The sequence below is a fragment of the Canis lupus genome, chromosome 8 (genome assembly GCF_048164855.1).
Source record: "Canis lupus baileyi chromosome 8, mCanLup2.hap1, whole genome shotgun sequence".
NCBI classification, from domain to species: domain Eukaryota; kingdom Metazoa; phylum Chordata; class Mammalia; order Carnivora; family Canidae; genus Canis; species Canis lupus.
The window spans coordinates 69,233,816-69,253,425 of NC_132845.1; the positions used below are offsets into that span (position 1 = coordinate 69,233,816).

At 51.0% G+C, this 19,610-nt stretch overlaps 1 protein-coding gene across 5 annotated transcripts in view; it reads left to right on the plus strand.

Moving 5' to 3' along the window:
* The first annotated feature begins 369 nt into the window (after positions 1–369).
* The window catches only part of COL26A1 (collagen type XXVI alpha 1 chain), a 197,534-nt gene continuing 178,293 nt past the window's right edge, over positions 370–19,610 (plus strand). The window contains exon 1 of one of the 5 annotated variants that reach the window (XM_072837339.1): positions 370–794. In XM_072837339.1, coding sequence (XP_072693440.1) covers positions 637–794 — 158 coding nt within the window. In that variant the 5' untranslated portion in view covers positions 370–636. The remainder of the gene's footprint in view (positions 795–19,610) is intronic. The other 4 variants (XM_072837336.1, XM_072837333.1, XM_072837331.1 and 1 more) reach the window with 4 other exon arrangements.

Genomic DNA, 19,610 nt, shown 5'->3' on the forward strand with positions numbered 1-19,610 from the left:
TGGAGAGACAGCTATCCAGGTAGAGGGTGGAGGTGAACAGGAAGAGGATTCGAGGCAAGCCTGGGTGGTCAATAGTTTGGTCCAAAGGGCCTTGGGCCAGGATCGTGTTATTTTTCGGCCGACTTCTCGTGAGCCTCGGTTTCCACCTCTGATAAATGGGAACGGTGCCCCCTAATACAGAGGGCAGTGTTGTGGGGAGTAAAAAGCTTTGGGCAGGTGAAACTGCCCGGCGTGCAGTGGACGCCCCACGAGCGTCCGCGGACCCGAACGGGGCTTGGCTGGGAAGCTCCTACAGGGCGTGTGCGCGCGGCCGCAGGGGCCCGGGCAGGTTCCCGGGCGCGCGGCTCCCCGGACCCCAGCGCCAGCCGCCGGCGCCTCCTCGGCCGCGGACCGCCGAGGGTTAATGAAAAAGCCCCACGCCCCCTTTGACGGCGCAGAGCCCACCTCGCCGAATTTGAAACGGCGGCCCTGGAGAGGCGTGGGCGCCCCCAGAAACTTCCAAGTCGTCGCCGGGCTCCGCTCGCTCGCCGGCTCCCCCGCTCTGCTGCCGGCGGGGCCGCGGGTCCGGTCCGGCCGCGGCTGCGCTCCCGCCTGTCCTCGCGCCCGGGCTCCGGCTCCCCCGGGCGGCTGCGCAAGATGAAGCTGGCTCTCCTCCTGCCCTGGGCGTGCTGCTGCCTCTGCGGGTCGGCGCTGGCCACCGGCTTCCTGTACCCCTTCCCGGCCGCAGCCCTGCAGCAGCACGGCTACCCCGAGCCGGGCGCCGGCTCCCCCGGCAGCGGCTACGGGAGCCGCCGGTGAGTGGCGCGGGCCTGGGGGCTGGGGGCTGGGGGCTGGGCGCTGGGGGCTGCGCGCTGGGCGCTGGGCGCTGGGCGCTGGCGGTGCGGGCCGGTGGGGGCTGCGCGGCCCCGCGGATCCGGGTGGTCGGGCCCGGGCGGCGGGGCTCGGGCTGCGGCGGTCTCCGGCCGCTCCCACCCCGTCTCTTCCTTTCTTTGCGCTCCCAACCTTCGCCCCTCCGGCTCCCGGCGCCGGGAGGAGGTGGCGGGAACCTGCGGCGGGCGCGCGCGGCGGGGGCGACCGTGGCTCGGTCCCCGCGTGTTTCCCGGCTCACGTGGCTCCGCCGGGCTCACCTGCGCGGCCGCGGCTTTGTGTTGGGGAGCAGGTTCCCGGGTTGCCGAGGCCGAGCGTCCGGGTCTCCCGCCTCTCCTGCCGGCTGCGCGGGGACACCCGAGGGACGACTCTGTCCCGTCTGGGGGGCTGCGGACGCGGAGGAGCCTCGGCTGCGCCTCCCCCAGCCACCCGGGGACCCGGACCCCGGCTCGGCTCGGATGGATCCGCGGCGGGGCGGGAGGAGGCGCGGGGTCGCGGCGCCCGAGGTGCCGGGACGCACCGGCGCTTCCTCCTCTGCCGGCAGGTGGCGCCCTGGCCATCCCCGGGACGGTGGGGCCGGCGCCTCCCCACCGCGCGGTTGAACCCCCCTCCCCCGCAAAACGCGAAAACGATGCTTAAGCACGCGAGCAAAAGTTGCCAAACGCCCGGTTTGCGCAGCCCCCTCGAATCTAGCTTTTCCTCATTTAATAATTACAACTCACGCGGCTGTACGAGCTCCCTGCAGCACACAACGTGCATTCACCGGGACTCCCCACGCCTTTTGATCCTAAAACCACTCCAGGGGGATCGGTTACAGCATTATCTTTCCTTGAAGTGCGGACGTTGAGCCCCAGAGGGAGGTCCCCAAGTTTGTGGCAACTCAGGACTGACCTTCTTCTGCCTGCTTTCTCCAAAACCTATGCTTTCTGCCGCGCCCCTCTGCTGATTATTAGGGAGGAAGGCAAGAGACAGGTCCCAGTTCTTTCTCCTCCCTGGTATTTATTTACCAAACCCGAGTGAGCTACCAAGATGAATCCTGGCAATGTCTTAGGGCCCCGGGGAAACTGGGATGTTTTGTGCTGGGCGGGCTGTACACTTAATGGCTGGGTAAGGCGAGACTCAGAAAAGCAAAAAAAAAAAAAAAAAAAAAAGTGCTTCTGGAAAACTTTGCATACAATTTTACTTCCCTGATTTTGTTTGGAAATACTTACCCATGGCTTCTATTAGTAGTATTCTCCAAACACCCACAGTAGTGTGGCCTCTGCACACTTCCATATGAGAATAGTCTGAAAAAATAAACTTTTCAAGTTGTAGAATGATATGTATAACATGATCTCATTCATGAAAAAACACTCGGATTTATGGGTATTTCAATGCCCAGGAAAAAAAGCTCGTGGGCAAACATTTCTTGCAGTGATCTATATGGAGAGACCCGAGGCTGGAGGGCAGAGGGCGGTGAGGTGGGTGGACTTCCATTTTTTCCCTCCCTCTACTGGTGTCTTGTTAGCATCTCTTACAAGGAGCACATATTCATGTACTATATTTGTAATTAAAAGGTGTGGGAAGGAAAACTAAAAAAGGCTCCTGCAGGGTGGAACAGGCATCCTGAGAACAGCCAGAGGTGAAGTCGATGGGGAAACTGAGTGAATGGGGACTGGTGTTCTAGTGTTTGGTGGGCTGGAGCTTGGGGACCGCCACAGAAACTTGGAAGGGATTGTTTTAGCATAAATAAAAAGAGGTCCAAACAATTGTGGTCATCTTCCAGAACTCTTGCCAAGGATGGGAGCCGGGAGAAGGTAAATTAGGGAGGATCTGGATAAATCTGGGAAAATGGATTCCCAAATAGGATACTAGGAGATGTTAAGGAGGCTTGGGGCAGGTTCCAGATGCTTGAGATTGACGCTCCGGAGCATAACTGAACGTTGCTAGGCACAGTCCCAGCATGGGCATTGCAGGCTTGAGCTGGCCTGATGTCACCCGCTTCTGTGTCTCATGGACGGTCAGTCACAGGTGCCCTGCATCCTCGAAGTTCAAAAGCCCCAGAAGCAGAGGACTTGGAGACAGCGTTTGGCGCAGTGCCCTTCACAGCCCTGGCCTCTGCTTTGGCTCCGTATGTGTGTTTACAGTGGCTTGGTCTCCGTCGATGGGCCAAACGACAGAGCTGTTTCTTGACAAATCTTGAAAGACTTCTTGAAAGTCTTCCTTTATTTCATGGTATTGCTCCTGTTGGCATCTGATTTTTGGATGTGGTTTGTGTTCTCTTTCCTCTGCGTGCACCAGTGTGCACACATGTGTGTGTGAGTGCGCGTGTGTACTTGCTTATGTCCATGCCTCTGGGCAGGGCAACTGGGTCTGACATGTGCTTGTGGACATCTTGCCTAACCCAGGATGTTCTGATCTGATCACCTCTGTCCGAAGCCCAGGGTGGATCCGTCTATTTAAGTAATTTTGGTTAAAAAAAAAAAAAAAAAAAAAAGGACCCCACTTCCTCAGAGGTCTGGTCTAGCAGCCCTGCATGTGAGCCACTAATGATTTTTGCCAGCCATAGAGCTGTTCAGATGCCAAATCAAACCTGAAGGGAAATGCAGCATTAATCTACCTGCAGGCCTGCACTGAAAACAGAGCCCCTAATCCCCTGCCCCAGTTTTTCCATTCTACCCTAGTAAGCCTAATACATTTGTGAAACTCTTTAAAGTATGCAAATTTCACCCACTTCCCTTTCTCCTTGCCTCCTTGTCTCCCTCCCTTCTCTGCCACAGATATTTACTGGGGGTTGGGGGTTGGGGGGGCGGGGATCTTGTCTGTTGTCTCCTCCTCACCTCTGTTCTTTATCCAACCCTAAAGGGGCCAGAGAAGCAGCGAGTGATCAAGGCATAAGGAGTGAGACCAGACAAAGGGTTCTAGCCTTATCCGTGTTACACGTCTGGAGGAAGAAGTTTTAATTTAGATAAAAGAGAAAGCTTTATTTATTTATTTAAAAGATTTTATTTATTATTCATGAGAGACTCTGAGAGAGAGAGAGGCAGAGACACAGGCAGAGGGAGAAGCAGGCTGCACGCAGGGAGCCGGATGTGGGACTCGATCCTGGATCCCGGGATCATGACCTGAGCGGAAGGCAGACACTCAACCACTGAGCCACCCAGGCATCCCAAAAGATAAAGCTTTAATATTAATTTTTGGAGTGGATGTGGTCTTCTGAGTAGGAGAAACCAGAAGATATGTGGGACCTGCCCAGATTTCAGCAGAGAAAGGAATGAGTATGTCCAGAGAGTGGTTTTGTGGGGCAGGGGACATAGGACAAAGCTGGTTTTTGCTTCTCCCCTGAAGGAGAGTGCTCATTCCAGAAAGCACGTACCCTTATATAGTGCCGAGGCATGAGAACACATGGAGCTCACACACTGTAGGGCTAAATGTCTACCTGCTATGACTCAGTCTAGCGGATGGTTAGGTGAGTGGGTTCTGTCCACCAGCCTTGGTGAGTGTACCTTCTCAGTGACCTGGAAAGCCGGGTCAACGAGGAATTCATAGATGCCTTAGATCTCTGTTCTGGAAAATGGTGGTGGGGGAGGGCTGGCTTTGGCCCACCCTCTATGGTGGATTCCTCCCACACTGTGAGGAGCTTTACGCACAGGCTTATGGACTCCTCAAGCTGCATGTCCAAGTTCATTCCAAGTTCACTCCAAGCTCCTTGACCTAGAAGGGGGCATGTTGGCTGCCGGGTCTGCCTGGAAGGATGGCCCGGATGGGCAAATTCTCTTGGCCCCACAGCCTCGTCATCTGGTGGGAGGGGCATGGCTAGAAGAGGCTAGAGCAGGACCCCCGGCCTGGGGCAGGGCCAGTCTAAGGGCCACTGCTCCTCCCACCTCGGCGTGGTGGGGGCTTTGGGCTCTGCCCATAATTCACGACATAGGCTTGCACATGTAACCTAACCTCCCTGAGTCTGTGTCCTGGTCTGCACGATGAGGATAACATGGAGACCAGGATGCTGGGCATGAGGCTTGCTGGGAGCCCCCATGTGCAAGACACCAAGAGCTGGAGGAGTGCACAGAAATGCTGGGTTTGCAAAAAACGGATCGACGTCATTCGATTGTTCTCACTGTGGTCAGGACAGATTCTGAGCTGCTTAACCACATGCGCAGGCCTGCTCCCACGGCCATCCTCTGGCCCTCTGGTCTTCTGTGCCATAGGCTGCCCCTCACCCTGCAGCCCCACTGACCAGCTCTTCCTGCAGATCATCTGGGTGTGCTAGCTGCTTTCTTTTCGGGTCACACCTTGGACAATGCTGATTCTACTGTGTGAGTAATAGTTCCTCCTACACCCTACCGGCTGGTGGCCTGTTCCATCCTTGTGGCTGTACCTGCGTGGTCTTGTCAACCTTACCACGCTCTCTCAAGGCTGCCCACTCCCTTTGCACCCCTTCCCCCATTCTGCCATTATTCTGGGCACCTGGATGTCCAGGTGTGTTGATCACCACTACCCCATGTTACTCTAGTCGCCCTCTGCCCTGCCCCGCTCTTGCACCTTAGCCACTGTCCTTGGCCTTGTGCCTTGCCAGGCTTTCACTTCCCAGGAGGAACCTCCTCACACCTCAATATGTCAGTGCCATAAATTCTGGACTCAGGCTCTTCCATCCCACCCCTCGCTCACCTGGCTGACCCTTCCTTTGCTCACTCTGTCTTCTCTTAGCCTTCTGCTTGTCCCATCTTGGTGGCCTTCCTACCTTCAACTTCCTGTCCCCTTGACCTTGTCTCTCAGATGCCCAGAAAGGCCCCTGGGGGACCCTCCAGCCTTCTATGGAGGGTCAGGAGAGTTGTTGATCTGCTTTAGCAAAGCTGTTGCTCATTGGTAGTGGTGATGGGGTCTGGCATCGGGGCTTCCTGCCTCTCTGCCCGGGTACCTGGTGATGGGGCATTGTACATGCCAGCCCTATGATGCTGAGGCTGTGTAGCCTGGTCCATGACCAACTTAGCCCCTGTCTGGGGGGGGGGGGGCGTTTTAGTTCTATAAGGATCCGTCTTTCTCCTCTGCACCACTGCCCAGTGGACCTCTGTCAGCTGCAGTAGAGGCCACTCTCCTCTGATTCCCTATGGTGGCTCACCATCGCCTGCATCAGCTTGGCACACAGGTTTCAATTCTTAGGTCAACTCTTAGTCACTGGTAGGAGCTGCCCAGGCCAGTGGGTTAAGAAGGATTCTGAGGTAGAGTCTGGGCTCTGTGAGGAGTACCAAGAGCATTGAGTGATGTCTCTGTGCCTGAGGGACGGGGAAATGGAGGCACGTGTGATATATTTGCATCCTTGGCCTTTATGATAAAATCCACTCTCTCCAGCATCTCATACAAAGGCTGCCTTTTTAAAGCCCAACTTTTGTCTTCTATGCCAGCTATACTGTGTTAGTTATTTCTGTTTCTTTGCATCTGCTGTTTAATTTGTTTGGAATGCTCTCCCATGAGCACCTAGAACACTCTGCTCACCTCTGTCTCAAGGTTTCTCATCCTCGGTACCCTTGACACCGAGGACTGGGTAACCCTTTGTCATGCAGCTGTCCTGGGCATTGCAGGGTGTCCAGCAACATCCCTGGTCTCTCCCGACTGAATACCAGGAGCACACCCTTGCCCCCAACTGAAACAACCATAAGTGTCTCCAGACACTGCCAAATGTCCCCTGGGGGCCAAATCACACCCATTTGGAACCACTGTTCTCTCTGGACTTGAAAAATCTTGATTTGGGAGACATTTAAAAATGCAGCATATAAAACTTTTTTTCTGGGACGCGTGGGTGGCTCAGTGGTTGAGCGTCTGCCTTTAGCTCAGGGTGTAATCCCAGATTCCCGGGATCAAGTCCCACATTGGGCTCCTTGCATGGAGCCTACTTCTCCTCCCTCTGCCTGTGTCTCTGCCTCTCTTTCTTTGTCTCTCATAAATAAATAAAAATCTTAAAAAAATATTTTTTTTCTGCAGATGTTGTAAACCTATACCCAAGTAGAGAGCAAAATAAACCCCCTTGTACTCTGAGTGGGCTTTGTTAACTATGCACTTTGCCACACTTATCCTACTCCCCTCTGTCCTCCAACACACACATTCTGTTTGTGTGTGTAGAGCATTTTGTTTTATTTATTTATTTCTTAAGTAGGCTTCATGCCCAACATGGGGCTCGAATTCACAACCCTGAGATGAAGAGTCTCATGTTCTACCAACTGAGCAAGCTGAGCACCCCCATATGGAGCATTTTAAACTATATCCCAGGGGTACTTGGGTGGCTTTTGGTTAAGCATCTGCCTTTGGCTCAGGTTGTGATCCTGGGGTCCTTTAACCGAGTCCCACATTGGGGTATGTCAAAGTCCTACCCCCAATATGATGACATTTGGAGGTAGACCTTGGGGCGGTAATTAGGTTTAGATGAGGTTGTGAGGTTGGGGTCCTCATAATGGCATTGCTGTCCTTGTAAGAAAGGGAAGAGAAACCCAGGCACGAGCTCTCTCTCTTTGTCTGCTACGTGAAGACACAGAGAGCAGGTGGCCATTGGCAAGCCAGAAAGAGGGTTCTCACCAGGCACTAAATCTGCTGGCACTCTGATCTTGGACTTGCCCATCTCCATATCTGTGAAAAATAAGTATCTTTTAAGCCACCAGTCTATGGTATTTTATAGGTGGTGGCCTGAGCTAATTTGGGAAGACATGACTTTTTTTTTCCTGGAAAGCTGGCTGTTTCACCAAAACACCACTGTCTACTGGTTTCCTCTTCTCTTCTCTTTGCAATTTCTTTGCCTGGTAGAGTTTTCCTTCTTCAAGGGTAGTGTTGATTATGGTGCCTGTTAACATGTTCCTCTGTCCTCAATATTTCCAAAATACTGGAAATTAAATAGAGGTTTAAGTGGGTTTTGGTTCCTTCTCCTCCTCCTCCCCCTTATGATTATTTTAGCAAAAGTCCCTTTTTGGTTGTGTAGTATTCTTTTTTTTTTTTTGGTTGTGTAGTGTTCTGCCAACAATCATATCAAGAGTCACACTACATCTGGTAGTTTCTCTTTCTCTTGTGACATCAGCAGGTTTTGATGATCATTGTCTTCATTGCTCATTCATTAAGGGCTGCGAACTTGTCCTAATCGAATCCTGACATTTCTTTTTTGAATAATTAATTAATTAATTAATTAGGGAGAGAGAGAGCTGGGAGGAGCAGAGGGGGAGGGAGAGGGAGCATGGAGTCCAATGCAGGGCTCAATTCCCGGACCCAGAGATCATGACCTGAGCTGAAACCAAGAGTTAGGTGTTTAACCAACTGAGCTGCCCAGGTGTCCCCTGACATTTTTTTTTTTTTCATTTAATTATTGGAATACTTGTCTGATTTCTCCCTTACTTTTGTAGATAGTCATATTTTGAATTGGTTTATCTTTCCATTGTTCCTTTTTGCAAATGTAAGCATTTGTGTGTGCATGCGCATGCATATGTATAACTTCCTCTCCCTCATGCAAGGGTGGTGTACCAGTTGCATTGTTCTGCACTTGGCTTTTTGCTACTACTTTGGTGGGCTCTGGTGATTGCTCTACAGCATAGATATTTTCCATGTGGAGATATCTTCTGTGTTCATTTTTCACTCAGTTTAAAAAACTGTGGTAAAGGAACACATTACATAAAATTTACCATCTTAACCATCTTGAAGTGTACAGTTTAGTGGTATGAACTACAATTACAGTGTGTGAGCATCACCACCATCCCTCTTAGAATGCCCGATTTCTCCTGTGTTCCTTTTTATGGCTCCGTAGTTGTGCATGGTGTGAATGACATAGTTTATTCAGCCCTTCACTGATTGACATTGTGTTGTTTTAACCATTTGTGTCATGTATAATGCCCCCATGATATGTCATTGTGCACTATTCATTTTGTAGTTTTGCAAATTGATCTTTAGGGTCCATTGTTACGAGTGGGTTTCCTGGGTTAAACAGCAAATGTGTGCATAATTCTGATAGTGTAGAACTTCCTGGCATAGGAGTTATAGCATTTGGCATCCTTATCAACAATTTTTTCTTGGGGTACATTTAAAAAAATATATTATTTATTTATTTTAGAGAGAGGGGGGCACCTGGGTGGCTTAGTGGTTGAGTGTCTGCCTTTGGCTCAAGTCGTGATCCCGGGGTCCTGGGATTGAATCCCTCATCAGGCTCCCTGTAGGGATTCTGTTTCTCCCTCTGCCTATGTCTCTGCCTCTCTCTGTGTGTCTCTCTTGAATAAATAAATAAAATCTTTATTTTATATAGATATTATATATTTTTTATATATTATATATATTTATGTATGTAAAAAAATATATATATATATAGAGAGAGAGTGCATGAGCAGGAGAGGAGCAGAGAGAGAGGGAGAGGGAGACAATCTCTTGCAGACTCCCTGGTAAGTGCAGAGCCCGATGGTGGGCTTGATCCCAGGACCCTGAGATCATGATCTGAGCTGAAACCAAGAATTGGACACTTAACAGACTGAGCCACCCAGGCACCCCCTTGGGGTACATTTTGAATAGCCAGTTTAGTAATTCTGGGCAAAGTGGCCTTGTGGGAATGAGAGTAGACTTCCACAGCCTATACCACCTACAAGTTTGGCCCATCCCTCACTTTTGCAGAGTCTGTGGCAAGGGTACAGATGGAGCCCATACATCATATGTCCAAATATTGTCTAAATATTAAATAAAATCTGTTCCATCATTGACCTTGACAAACCTACCCTCCTAATGACTGGGTCGGGGAGTCAGGCTCACGTTTAGAACTCAGACTTCTAGAGTTTTAGGCTGGAATTCGGCAGCGCAGGGAGCGCTATTGTTGACTTCCCTTCTTGTTCCATCTGACACCTTGCCCCTCGTGGGGCCTCATGCACACGCTGTGGACACTGTAGTCTAGCCTGGTACCTCCCATCCTGCCCTAACAACTGCAACAAGTATAGTCCTACCTCATGCCTGAGTGTGTCCAGCTGTTGGGGAGGAAATTCCAGGCCCCAAGGTACCTGCACTTGGTCTACAAGGGTGGCTGTGGTCTTGAGGATCATGTGCCCTCTACCCCACAGCCTCCTTGCCTGTGGGGAAGGGTGTGGCCAGCGGGAGGCTGGATGCAAGCCCTGGAAAGCACAGAGCTGAGAGTGGGGCTCCTCTTGCTTAGATTTAAGACAGTTCTGGGATACTTAGGTGGTTCAATGGTTGAGTGTCTGCCTTTGGCACAGGGCGTGATCCTGGGAGTCCTGGGATAGAGTCCCGCAATGGGCTTCCCCTGGGGAGTCTGCTTCTCCCTCTGCTTATGTCTCTGCCTCGCTCTCTCTCTGTGTCTCTCATGAATAAATAAATAAAATATTTTTAAAAAGAAGGAAAAAGAAAAAGAAAAGACTGTTCTGTGTACACGTTTCCTCTGGGGAGAAGCGGAGTGAGTTTCCACATGTATACCCCCATCTTTGAGAGTTAGATGGCCCTTCCCCAAATGTCCCTGATCAAAAAGACTCCATCACAATGACCACATTAGGCTGTGTCTGAATGTTCCCTTCCAGTTTCCTCCCTGCTACACCTGCATTTTATCCCCCATGAGGCTTGGGGACCTCCATCACCCACCTGTGAGGGAGGTCTCAGAAGAAGGGGGGAAAGCTTTGTAACTTAGTACCTTTTCCAGAACATTTCCCCAGCTTCTGGAATGAGGGGCCCCACATTTTCCTCTTCCACTGTGCCCCACAAATTACATAGCCTGTTTTGCTCCAGTGCTTAAGGTGTGGTGTCCCCAGAGCTGCAGGCTGCTGTCTGGCTCATCAAGATGAACCTGGGAGATGAAAGAATCAAGGCCCATCTGGACCTATCCATGATTCAGGAAGTCTGGGGCCCAAGGTCTGTGTTTTAGTGGCCTCCCCAGGTGGTTTATCATGCAGCCAGGTTTAAGAAGCACTGCGTAGGGAACAGTCTTTTCAGATTCTTTCATCAAGACCCAGAAGAAGAAATACCTTTTATATGGTGACTGAGAATGCCTGCGCATGCACACTTGTGCATCTGAAACAAGTTTCACAGAGTAATACTTACTGTTACCATATGTGATACTCTCTTTTTTATTGTATTCTATCGAGTTCATAAAAAAAGTGCTTGCCAAGACTCAGAAAATTGATTCCACAGCCCCTCTGGGTTAAGACCTGCCTGGGAGACCCTGTGCCCTGGGGGAATGTGGGGGGCTCCTTGCCCCCTCCACCCCCTACCCATCCCCCTTCGAGACTTGGCTCTCCTGCCTCTGCTCTGATTCTGAACTCTCTTTCTTATTGTTTCAGCCTAGCTGAGTCCTTGATGTGTCTCCTCTTAACCCAGAACACCACCCCCAGACTTTACTCCACTGTCTTATAGGGTAGCCACAAAGCCGCTTCCTTCAGGAAGCTTTCCAGGACTGAACTCCCTGCTCTGCAGGCAGCTCCCTGGGCCTCTTGGATCTGTGATTGTGGTTTTCGCCCTGAGAACTCACTTCCTATTTTCTTTCCCTGCAGATGGAATCATTTTTCCTGCCTGTTTGCTCCCTATTGTGGCCCTGAGCAGCCTACCTGGGACAAGGGTGCCTAAGCCAGCCCTGCCCGCACCCCCACCCCCTCTGGCCCCCACATGAGGGCCAGAGCAGGCTGCCCGAAGGCATGCACAAAAGGCCCTCTGCAAGCTCTGGGAGGGAATGATCACATCTGGGAGGCCTTGTCTCTGTGACTGGATCACAGGATTCCTGGCGCCTTACCTCCAAGGAGCTACTATTGAGCACCTATTGTATGAATGGTGATCAGTGGGGCCTTAGAGACTGGTTAGAGCTGACTGACCCCTGAGCGAGCGTGATGTGTGCTGAGTGGGGTAGGCAGGCAAGGGATGTTGGCAGTTTTCTAAGGGAGTTTGGGTGTCTTGTGCCTCAGTTTTATCCTCTGTAAAATGAGGATTACAGTGTATACTTCGTAAGGTTGTTCCAAAGTTTAAATGAGTCCATACAGTGCTTAGATAAACGTGTTAGGAAACACTCTGTTTTGTCTGGTGACTAGGTACTGTGCTCACGTACCTTGCAGAGGTTGTGAGGATGGGGTGTTTCACAAACACACGAGGTCATGGCACCCTTTTCTGGGGAGCACTATGTCAGGCTGGTGTCCCGGACTCCATACTGTGGGAAGCATTGGCCTGGTGGATGGATCGGGGCTGCATGCTGAACACTTCCCAGGGAGTCACTTGTGACGTGGGTCTTGTAGGATAAACGGGAGTGTTCTCGGCAGTGACGGGAGGGTGTTCTGGGTGGACAGAACGGCGTGTCAGGGCTGGGAGGCATGACAGTGGTTATGTAGGTGTTAGTGTGGGTGAGTTCAGAATGGCTGGATCCAGGGCATCAGGCAGGCGCTGAGCAGGCTGGGCCCTTTCAGCCTGAGTGCAAAGCCTCTTTCTGCCACCCTGAGGAGTTTGGGGTTTATGTCTAGACATGGTCACAGTGGGTCTCATGCTAGCTTTGCTGGTGGGAGGAGAGCCAGCTAACAGACAGTGTCAGCAACTCCGGGCCACTTGGTGGACCGCTGATGGGCAGGGGAAGGTTGATGACCAGGGCTTCTGACCCTGCCCAGGGTTTGGGGGGTGCTGGGAGCCGGCGGCTTTGCTCCTTGGAACTTTGCAAAGACCACAGCATTTTCTCAGCTTTGAGAAGTCAGCAATGCATGGCGTTCAATGCACCTTGCATTTTTATAAAATACTTGTATTTTTCCTCCATGGGGCTTTTGTGGCATGCAGCCATGGGCCTGCACACGTCGGGATTCCGTGGCTGCTTGTTGAGTGAATGAATGAACAAAGACCTTGACCTCTCTCCTCTGGGAAATGGAGGCTGCAGCCTCTGCCCTCATGCAGTTCTATCCTTCTGAGGGGTCCAGGAGGGAGGTCCTTGTCTGCCCCTTGTCCTCACCAGGTCAGCTCTGGAAGCCGCCTATAAAGAAGCCATGGAGGCAACCTGCTTGATGCAGTCCTGCTTCCTCCTCTGAAATAGAAATGGGTGCACAAGTGGGCCTTGGCCTGAAAAACCACACGGAATGACCTCGATGTAAATATCTGGTGAGACTTTTTCCCAAGGCCCCAGGGTTTTCTGAATCTCCTGTCCTCCCCACCCCCGCCCCCAGCTTGTCTGTTATTTTAAAATCCATTCCCAGAGAAACAATTCCTATGGCAATAAGAACACTACTCCAGGCTTCTCTTGGCTTGAACGGGTCCGACACTTCATTGCCGCTTCGAGAGTGTATGAGCTGGACCCTGACCAACTCTGCCTGGGGCAGGGAATAGAGTAACAATAACTAACTGTTAGAGGATTTTCGGGAATCCTGTAGCCGATCCTAAGGAAGTAGACACACGGCACGCTGTTCTCCTCCCCGAGGAGTCAAAGGTCCCCGGCCTTTCCTGCCTGGTCTTCCTTTCCTTACCTCCCAGAAACCAGGGTGTAGATGGTTCTTTGGTGGCCCATTACAAGACCACCTTGAGAGGAGCTGGACTCCATCCAGGTTAATTCTGTAACTCTCCGGGGGTGGGGGGGGGGGCGGGTGGAGAGGTGGGGCTCCCACCTCCTTTAAAAAATTTTTTTAAAAAAGATTTTATTTATTTATTTATTCATGAGAGAGAGGCAGAGACACAGGCAGAGGGAGAAGCAGGCTCCATGCAGGGAGCCCGATGTGGGACTCGATCCTGGGAGACCAGGATCACGCCCTGGGCGGAAGGCAGGCCGCGAGACCGCTGAGGCACCCAGGGATTCCCTGCTCCCGAGCCTCTCCTCCACTTCCCCTGCAGCTGGCTCCAGAGTGTTCTGCATAAAGGTCAGAGGTGGCTACAGACTGCTGACCTTCGCTGGCCTGCTGACCTTTGCCAGCTCCCCAAGGCCCGTAGTGAGGTTTCTGGAGCTTGTCCTGCCAGCGGTTAATGGCAGTTAGGAGAACCAGTTTGGGAAGTGAGTTTCCCTGATAAGGAAGGAGGGTGTGAATCCGGGGTCTGGGTGGCCCTGGCTGAGTCATCTGACCTTTCCTCATCTGCAAAATGGGGATGATGGTTGTATTTTCTTCATCCGATTGTTTTTCATCTGATCGTTCTTCATCCGATTGATCGTTTAGGTCCTTTAAGCTTCATCTGATCAGCTTCCAGGAGCTGATGTTCACAAGGTGCTTAGAACAAAACCTAGGAAGCACTTTCCATGGCTCGTTTCAATGATGAAGGCTTTCCCAGAATGAACCGGGTGCCGGGGGGCCTTGCAAAGCCTGGGAAACGTGGTTTCACAGACATTGAGGCCACTCACCTCTTTTTCTGAGGAGCGTTTGGTTTGGATGGTGTTCCAGAAGATACGCTCTGGAAAACGCTGGCCTAGTGGGTCAGAGTTACTGTGTCAGTGGTTTATAGCACCCTTCGCCCTTCAGGAGCTGGTCTTGAGAAATCTCACCGGGGGCATTTCTTCCAGACTCCCCCTGCAGTGGCCCACCCTGGTGCTGCCGGGGACCAGGGAAATACGGGAGTAAGGGTCCTATTGTCTCTTGAATCCCTGAGGACCCTGCTGGGGTTTTCAAGGCCACACTCCAGGCTGAACCTCAGCTGGGGTCGGAGAGGGGGGTCTGAGATGCCCATGGTGAAATCAGAGGGCCCAGGAGTTTTTTTCTGTAAGAATTTATTTATTTATTCATGAGAGATGTACACACACACAGAGAGGCAGAGACACAGGCAGAGGGAGAAGCAGGCTCCATGCAGGGAGCCCGATGCCGAACTCGATCCCCGGACTCCAGGATCACGCCCTTGGCTGAAGGCAGGTGCTAAACCGCTGAGCCACCCAGGGATCCCCAAGGCCCCAGGAGTTCTGATGAACTTCCCATCCCAGAGAGTGAGACCCTGTGAATGTGGATTTGGGGACAGGCTTTTTCTTTTCTTTTCTTTTCTTTTCTTTTCTTTTCTTTTCTTTTCTTTTCTTTTCTTTTCTTTTCTTTTTTCTTTTTTTTTCTTTTCTCTTTTCTTTTCTTTTTTCTTTTCTCTTTTCTTTTCTTTTCTTTTTTTAAGATTCTATTTTATTTATTTATTCATGAGAGACACACAGAGAGAGGCAGAGACACAGGCAGAGGGAGAAGCAGGCTCCATGTGGGGAGCCCGATGTGGGACTTGAACTCAGGACCTCAGGATCACGCCCCGAGCAGACGCGCAACTACTGAGCCACCCAGGTGGGGAGACAGGGCTTCTTTGAGCCTATCGTGCCTGATTGGAGGACTCACAGCCCAGCCGGCCCTTCCTCTCATTGACTCTATGCCTCCGGGGTAACATGAACCTAATAGGATTGGGTGGGATTGAATGAGGAAGTGGGTTTGTTAGATGCAGACTGGTTATTACTCCCGCACGTTCCTGCCCATTGACAAGGGCTCCACCTGACAACATCCACCTCTCTGAGCAACACTACGGGAGGGGGGTGGAGGGGGAGGTCCAACGCTTGCAGGAGGATGGGGGTTTACTCCGCGTGTGTGTGTGTGTGTGTGTGTTGCTCGCACCCATGATTGGCTGCAGCTGCCAGCCCAAGCATTTTGTCTCTGAAAGTATCTGGTCCTCCTACCCCCTTCCTCATTTTGGAAGGGCAGGGAGTGTGCAGCATTTGCTGAGAAGTCCCCCAGTCCCTGCCTCTCGGGAGGCCCTGCAGAGGGTCTTTCCTGCTTGGAGCCCCTGCACAAGGCTTAAGCTTCTGGCTTCCCTAGGGAGCAGGCTCTGGAGCCGGGCCACCCGGGCTGTCCTGTCCGCTGACCCCGCTGGCCCTGTGGGGCCCCGGAGGCGCCAGGGCCTGCGAGCACCGTCTCAATGGGGAAGCCTCTGCTCAGAAAGTGGCAGTTTCCTTCTGATTTGGCTCCAGCTGTCTTCGCCCTGGCCAGTTGCCTCTGGCATCTGACATTTTTGTCATTCCTGCTGCCCTGGAAGGGCTTATTTGGGGGAATCAGCACTTTCCTCTTCCTGAGCCTCTGTGATTGACTTGGCCACACGGCTGACTCTCTGGATTTGAGAGGGCTCAGCCTGTCCGGGCACCCAGCGTTTCTGCAGCGATGGCATCCCGAGGCTGCACAGGGTTTGCTAGGCTCTTTTCTCTCTTGTGTCGCATGGCTGATGATGACAGCTCAGACTCTGGCTCTCTGTATGCAAGAGCCCTGAACATGTATGTGCACCTTCCTGGAAAGGTAGCTGAGCTTGCTGGGGAGACCCCCTAATCTGCTCTTTGCCTCTCTGGGTCCTCTGCTCACCCAGCTCCCTGTAACCTCAGTCTGCTTCCTGCTTTCGGCGTTCTGCTTCTCTTGGCCTAGCTAACTAACTCCTGAGCTCAGCCTAAGTATCACATCCTCAGGGTAACTTTGCTATCCCCCAAAGTGAGGCCAGGCCTTTTACTTAAAGGCCCTTAGAGCTTGCTCTCAGACCTAGGAGCTCATTATAACTCTAAGTCAATCCTATAATTAATCGCTTGATAATTACTTAAGAGATGGTGTGCCTGGGTGGTGCAGTGGTTGAACGTGTGCCTTCAGCTCAGGGTGTGATCCTGGGGTCCTGGGATCAAATCCCACATCGGGCTCCCCACATGGAGCCTGCTTCTCCCTCTGCCTGTGTCTCTGCCTCTCTCTGTGTGCCTCTCATGTATAAATAAATAAAATCTTTTTTTTTAAAAAGCTAAGATAATTACTTAAGAGTTGTCTCTATTGAAACTGAGTTTTCTGAGAGCAGGGGTCCTATCTGTCATGTTTGGTGCCATATCCAGGTTCTGGGAGAGTCCCTGGGTTACACAGAGTATCCAGCAAAGGACTAACTGCTTTGGAAACTGTATTAGCTCTCTACTGCTGCTGTAACAAATGACTACAGACTTCGTGGCTTAAAGCAACACAGGTTTATTACCTTATTGTTCTTGAGGTCAGAAGTCCAAAATGGGTCTCACTGGGCTGAAAGGGATTTGTAGAACTGGTCCTTCTGGAGGCTAGAAGGAAGAATCCATTTCCTCGCTTTTTCCAGCATCTGAGGGTTGCCTGCATTCCTTGACAGATAGCTTCTTTGTCCATCTTCAAAGGACACTCTCCAGCCTCTCTTTGTAGCATCTCTCTCTTTGACTCTGATCTTCTTGCACTCCATCTCATAAGGACTCTGGTGATGAGGTTGGGCCCACACGGATCGTCCAGGATCATATCTCCACCTCAAGACCCTTAATTTAATCACACCCACAAAGTCCCTTTAACCATGTAAAATAACAGATTTACAGGTTCCAGGGATTAGGATGAGGACATCTTTGTGTGTGTGTGTCATTATTATTATTTTATTTTTTAAAATATTATTTATTTATTCATGAGAGAGAGAGAGAGAGGCAGAGACATAGGAAGGGGGAGAAGCAGGCTCCATGTGGGGAGCCCGACTTGGGACTCGATTCTGGGACTCCAGGATCATTCCCCTGGCCGAAGGGAGGTGCTTAACCGCGGAGCCATGCAGGGAGTTTGATGCGGGACTTGATCCCAGGACTTTAGGATCACACCCTGAGCTGAAGGCAGATGCTCAACTGCTGAGCCACCCAGGCATCCCAAGTGTGGGTCAGTATTTAGCCCATTATACAAACAGAAATGGAAAAGGAAAAGCAGATCAGACATTTGAGTCCTTGGAGAGTTGGGTTAATCCTGCATTTCAAACAGTGTTAATACTGAAAGTGGCTTGGAGCCTCAAAAGCCTGGTAAGACCCAGCCTTACATGAAGAGCCATACATAGTAAGAGCATGGCCTTCCCACCCAAGTTTTTATGTAGCTGTGAGGCAGGGACTTAATTTTAGTTTTCCCCCCAAACCTCCCCTCATGCTTCTATTGTATAATCCACCTTTTCTTAATAGTTTGAAATACCAATTTTATCATATACTAAATTTCCCTGAATACACAGCACAGCCCTTTTTCTGAACTCTTAATCTGATCTGGTGCCAAAACCACACTATTTTAACTACTGTATCCTTATTGTATGTCTTGTTAGCTGATAGAGCAGTTCCTCCTTCCTTGTTCATCTTTATCAAAATAGTCTTAGCTGTTCTTGTACATTTTTTCTTTGGGGTGAATTTTATAGCTATCCTTTCTGGTACTGTAAAACATGCTGTTGGGATTTTAATCTAGGCTGTGTTGACTTAATGGATTCATAGAATTCGATGTTTATAAGTACTGTGTGTTTTTTCAGGAATGAGGTATATCGCTCCATTTATCTAGATCTTGTTATATTTCTTCTCAGGCGTTTTATAGTTTTTACTGCTATCGTGAATGAGTTCTTTTTGTTCCCTGACATTTGTAAATGTTTATGTCTGGCAAATAGGAAAGCTGTTGATTCGGGGCATGTTGGTTTTATATCCAATTACCTTCATGCATTAAAAACATATATTTTAATGGCTTTTCAGGTGGTTCTCTGAGGTTTTGAGGTAGAGTCCTAGAGTCTCAGTGTGTGTGTTTCCTTCCACACAAATGTCGCAGGTAGATGATGTTCCCCTCAAAACCCAAGTGGCCCAGAGCATTCCGAAGGAAGAGAGGGCAGCGTTTCAGACTGGTGTGGCACTCTTAGAGAGTCACACCCACTAATTCAAGTGTTAGCTGTCCAGTTGCCTCATATGGCTGGGGGCTGGCTGTGTAGACAGATTCTGATCCTTCTGCACCTGTCAATGTTCTTGTAGAGGAATCACAGAGACAGATAGGATTGAGTTATACCTGTGTCCCAGAGAATACAGAGGGTCAAAATTGCGAGTGTCTGGGATCTTGAGACACCCAGCAGGGAAACTTTGGGAGATTCTGGTATTGTCTGCCTTGGTTATCACCATGTCCCTGGCATCTGCCAATGTAGAGCCAGAAATAGGTGATCCAGCCAGGTGGGTTCCTACTGGGTGGACATCTGCCAGGTGTGATTAGGTGGGTAGGCTCAGCCAAGGTGGACTATGGTGGGTGGGCCCCAATCTCAGAACTTTGAAGTCAGCAGATTGGCATCAGAAACCTGGCTCCCCACTCTGGCCACAATCAAGTTTGCTGTTAACTTGCATCAGTCTACATATCCGCGAATCTTTATGTGGCCGGTTCCTGTGGAGGCATTAAATGAGCCATTAGAATCAGGGCTGTGTCGCACTTGCAATCCAGCATGGAGTGGTCCCTAGGGTTGGTCATGCTGCATTCTGGATTGTGTGTCAAACGTGAGCAGCTCTCCTCTGCTCCTGTCTCAACTTGCTTTATTCTTGTGTCACATATTTGTTCTGCAGCTGGGCTCAGGGTCAAGAGTCCCCTCCTAGATGGCTTTGTTTGCCGGGGCAAGTCACCCAGGAGTGAGCGTGGACCGTGAGGTAAAACAATCTCTTCTTGATTCAGCAGCAACAGGACCAATTGGGACATCACTGTGTTTACTTCTTAGGCTAAGAAGTCCAACTCACTCAGAAGCTCATGATCTCAGGGCTGTATTCTAACCTGGGACAAACCAAGGAGTGAACAGGGAGCCCGGTGAATCCTGATCGGGTATGAGGGTCCAGGCAGTTGCACAAACAAGGGGTTGGGCAGAAAACCCGATTTTCAGCCTGGCCATTGACGAGGAGGCAGTAGTGCTGGAAATTGTCTGCCTGCTGGCCTGGGGCAACTGCACGTGGGGACAGCTGTCTCAGCTTTGGACATAGGATCTGCCCTGAGATTAATAACAGAGCCTGGCCGTGCCCAGGGGGAGTGGAGAGGGGCTTGGGTTACAGTGCACCAGGAAATTCACCTGCCCTGCTGACAGTGGGT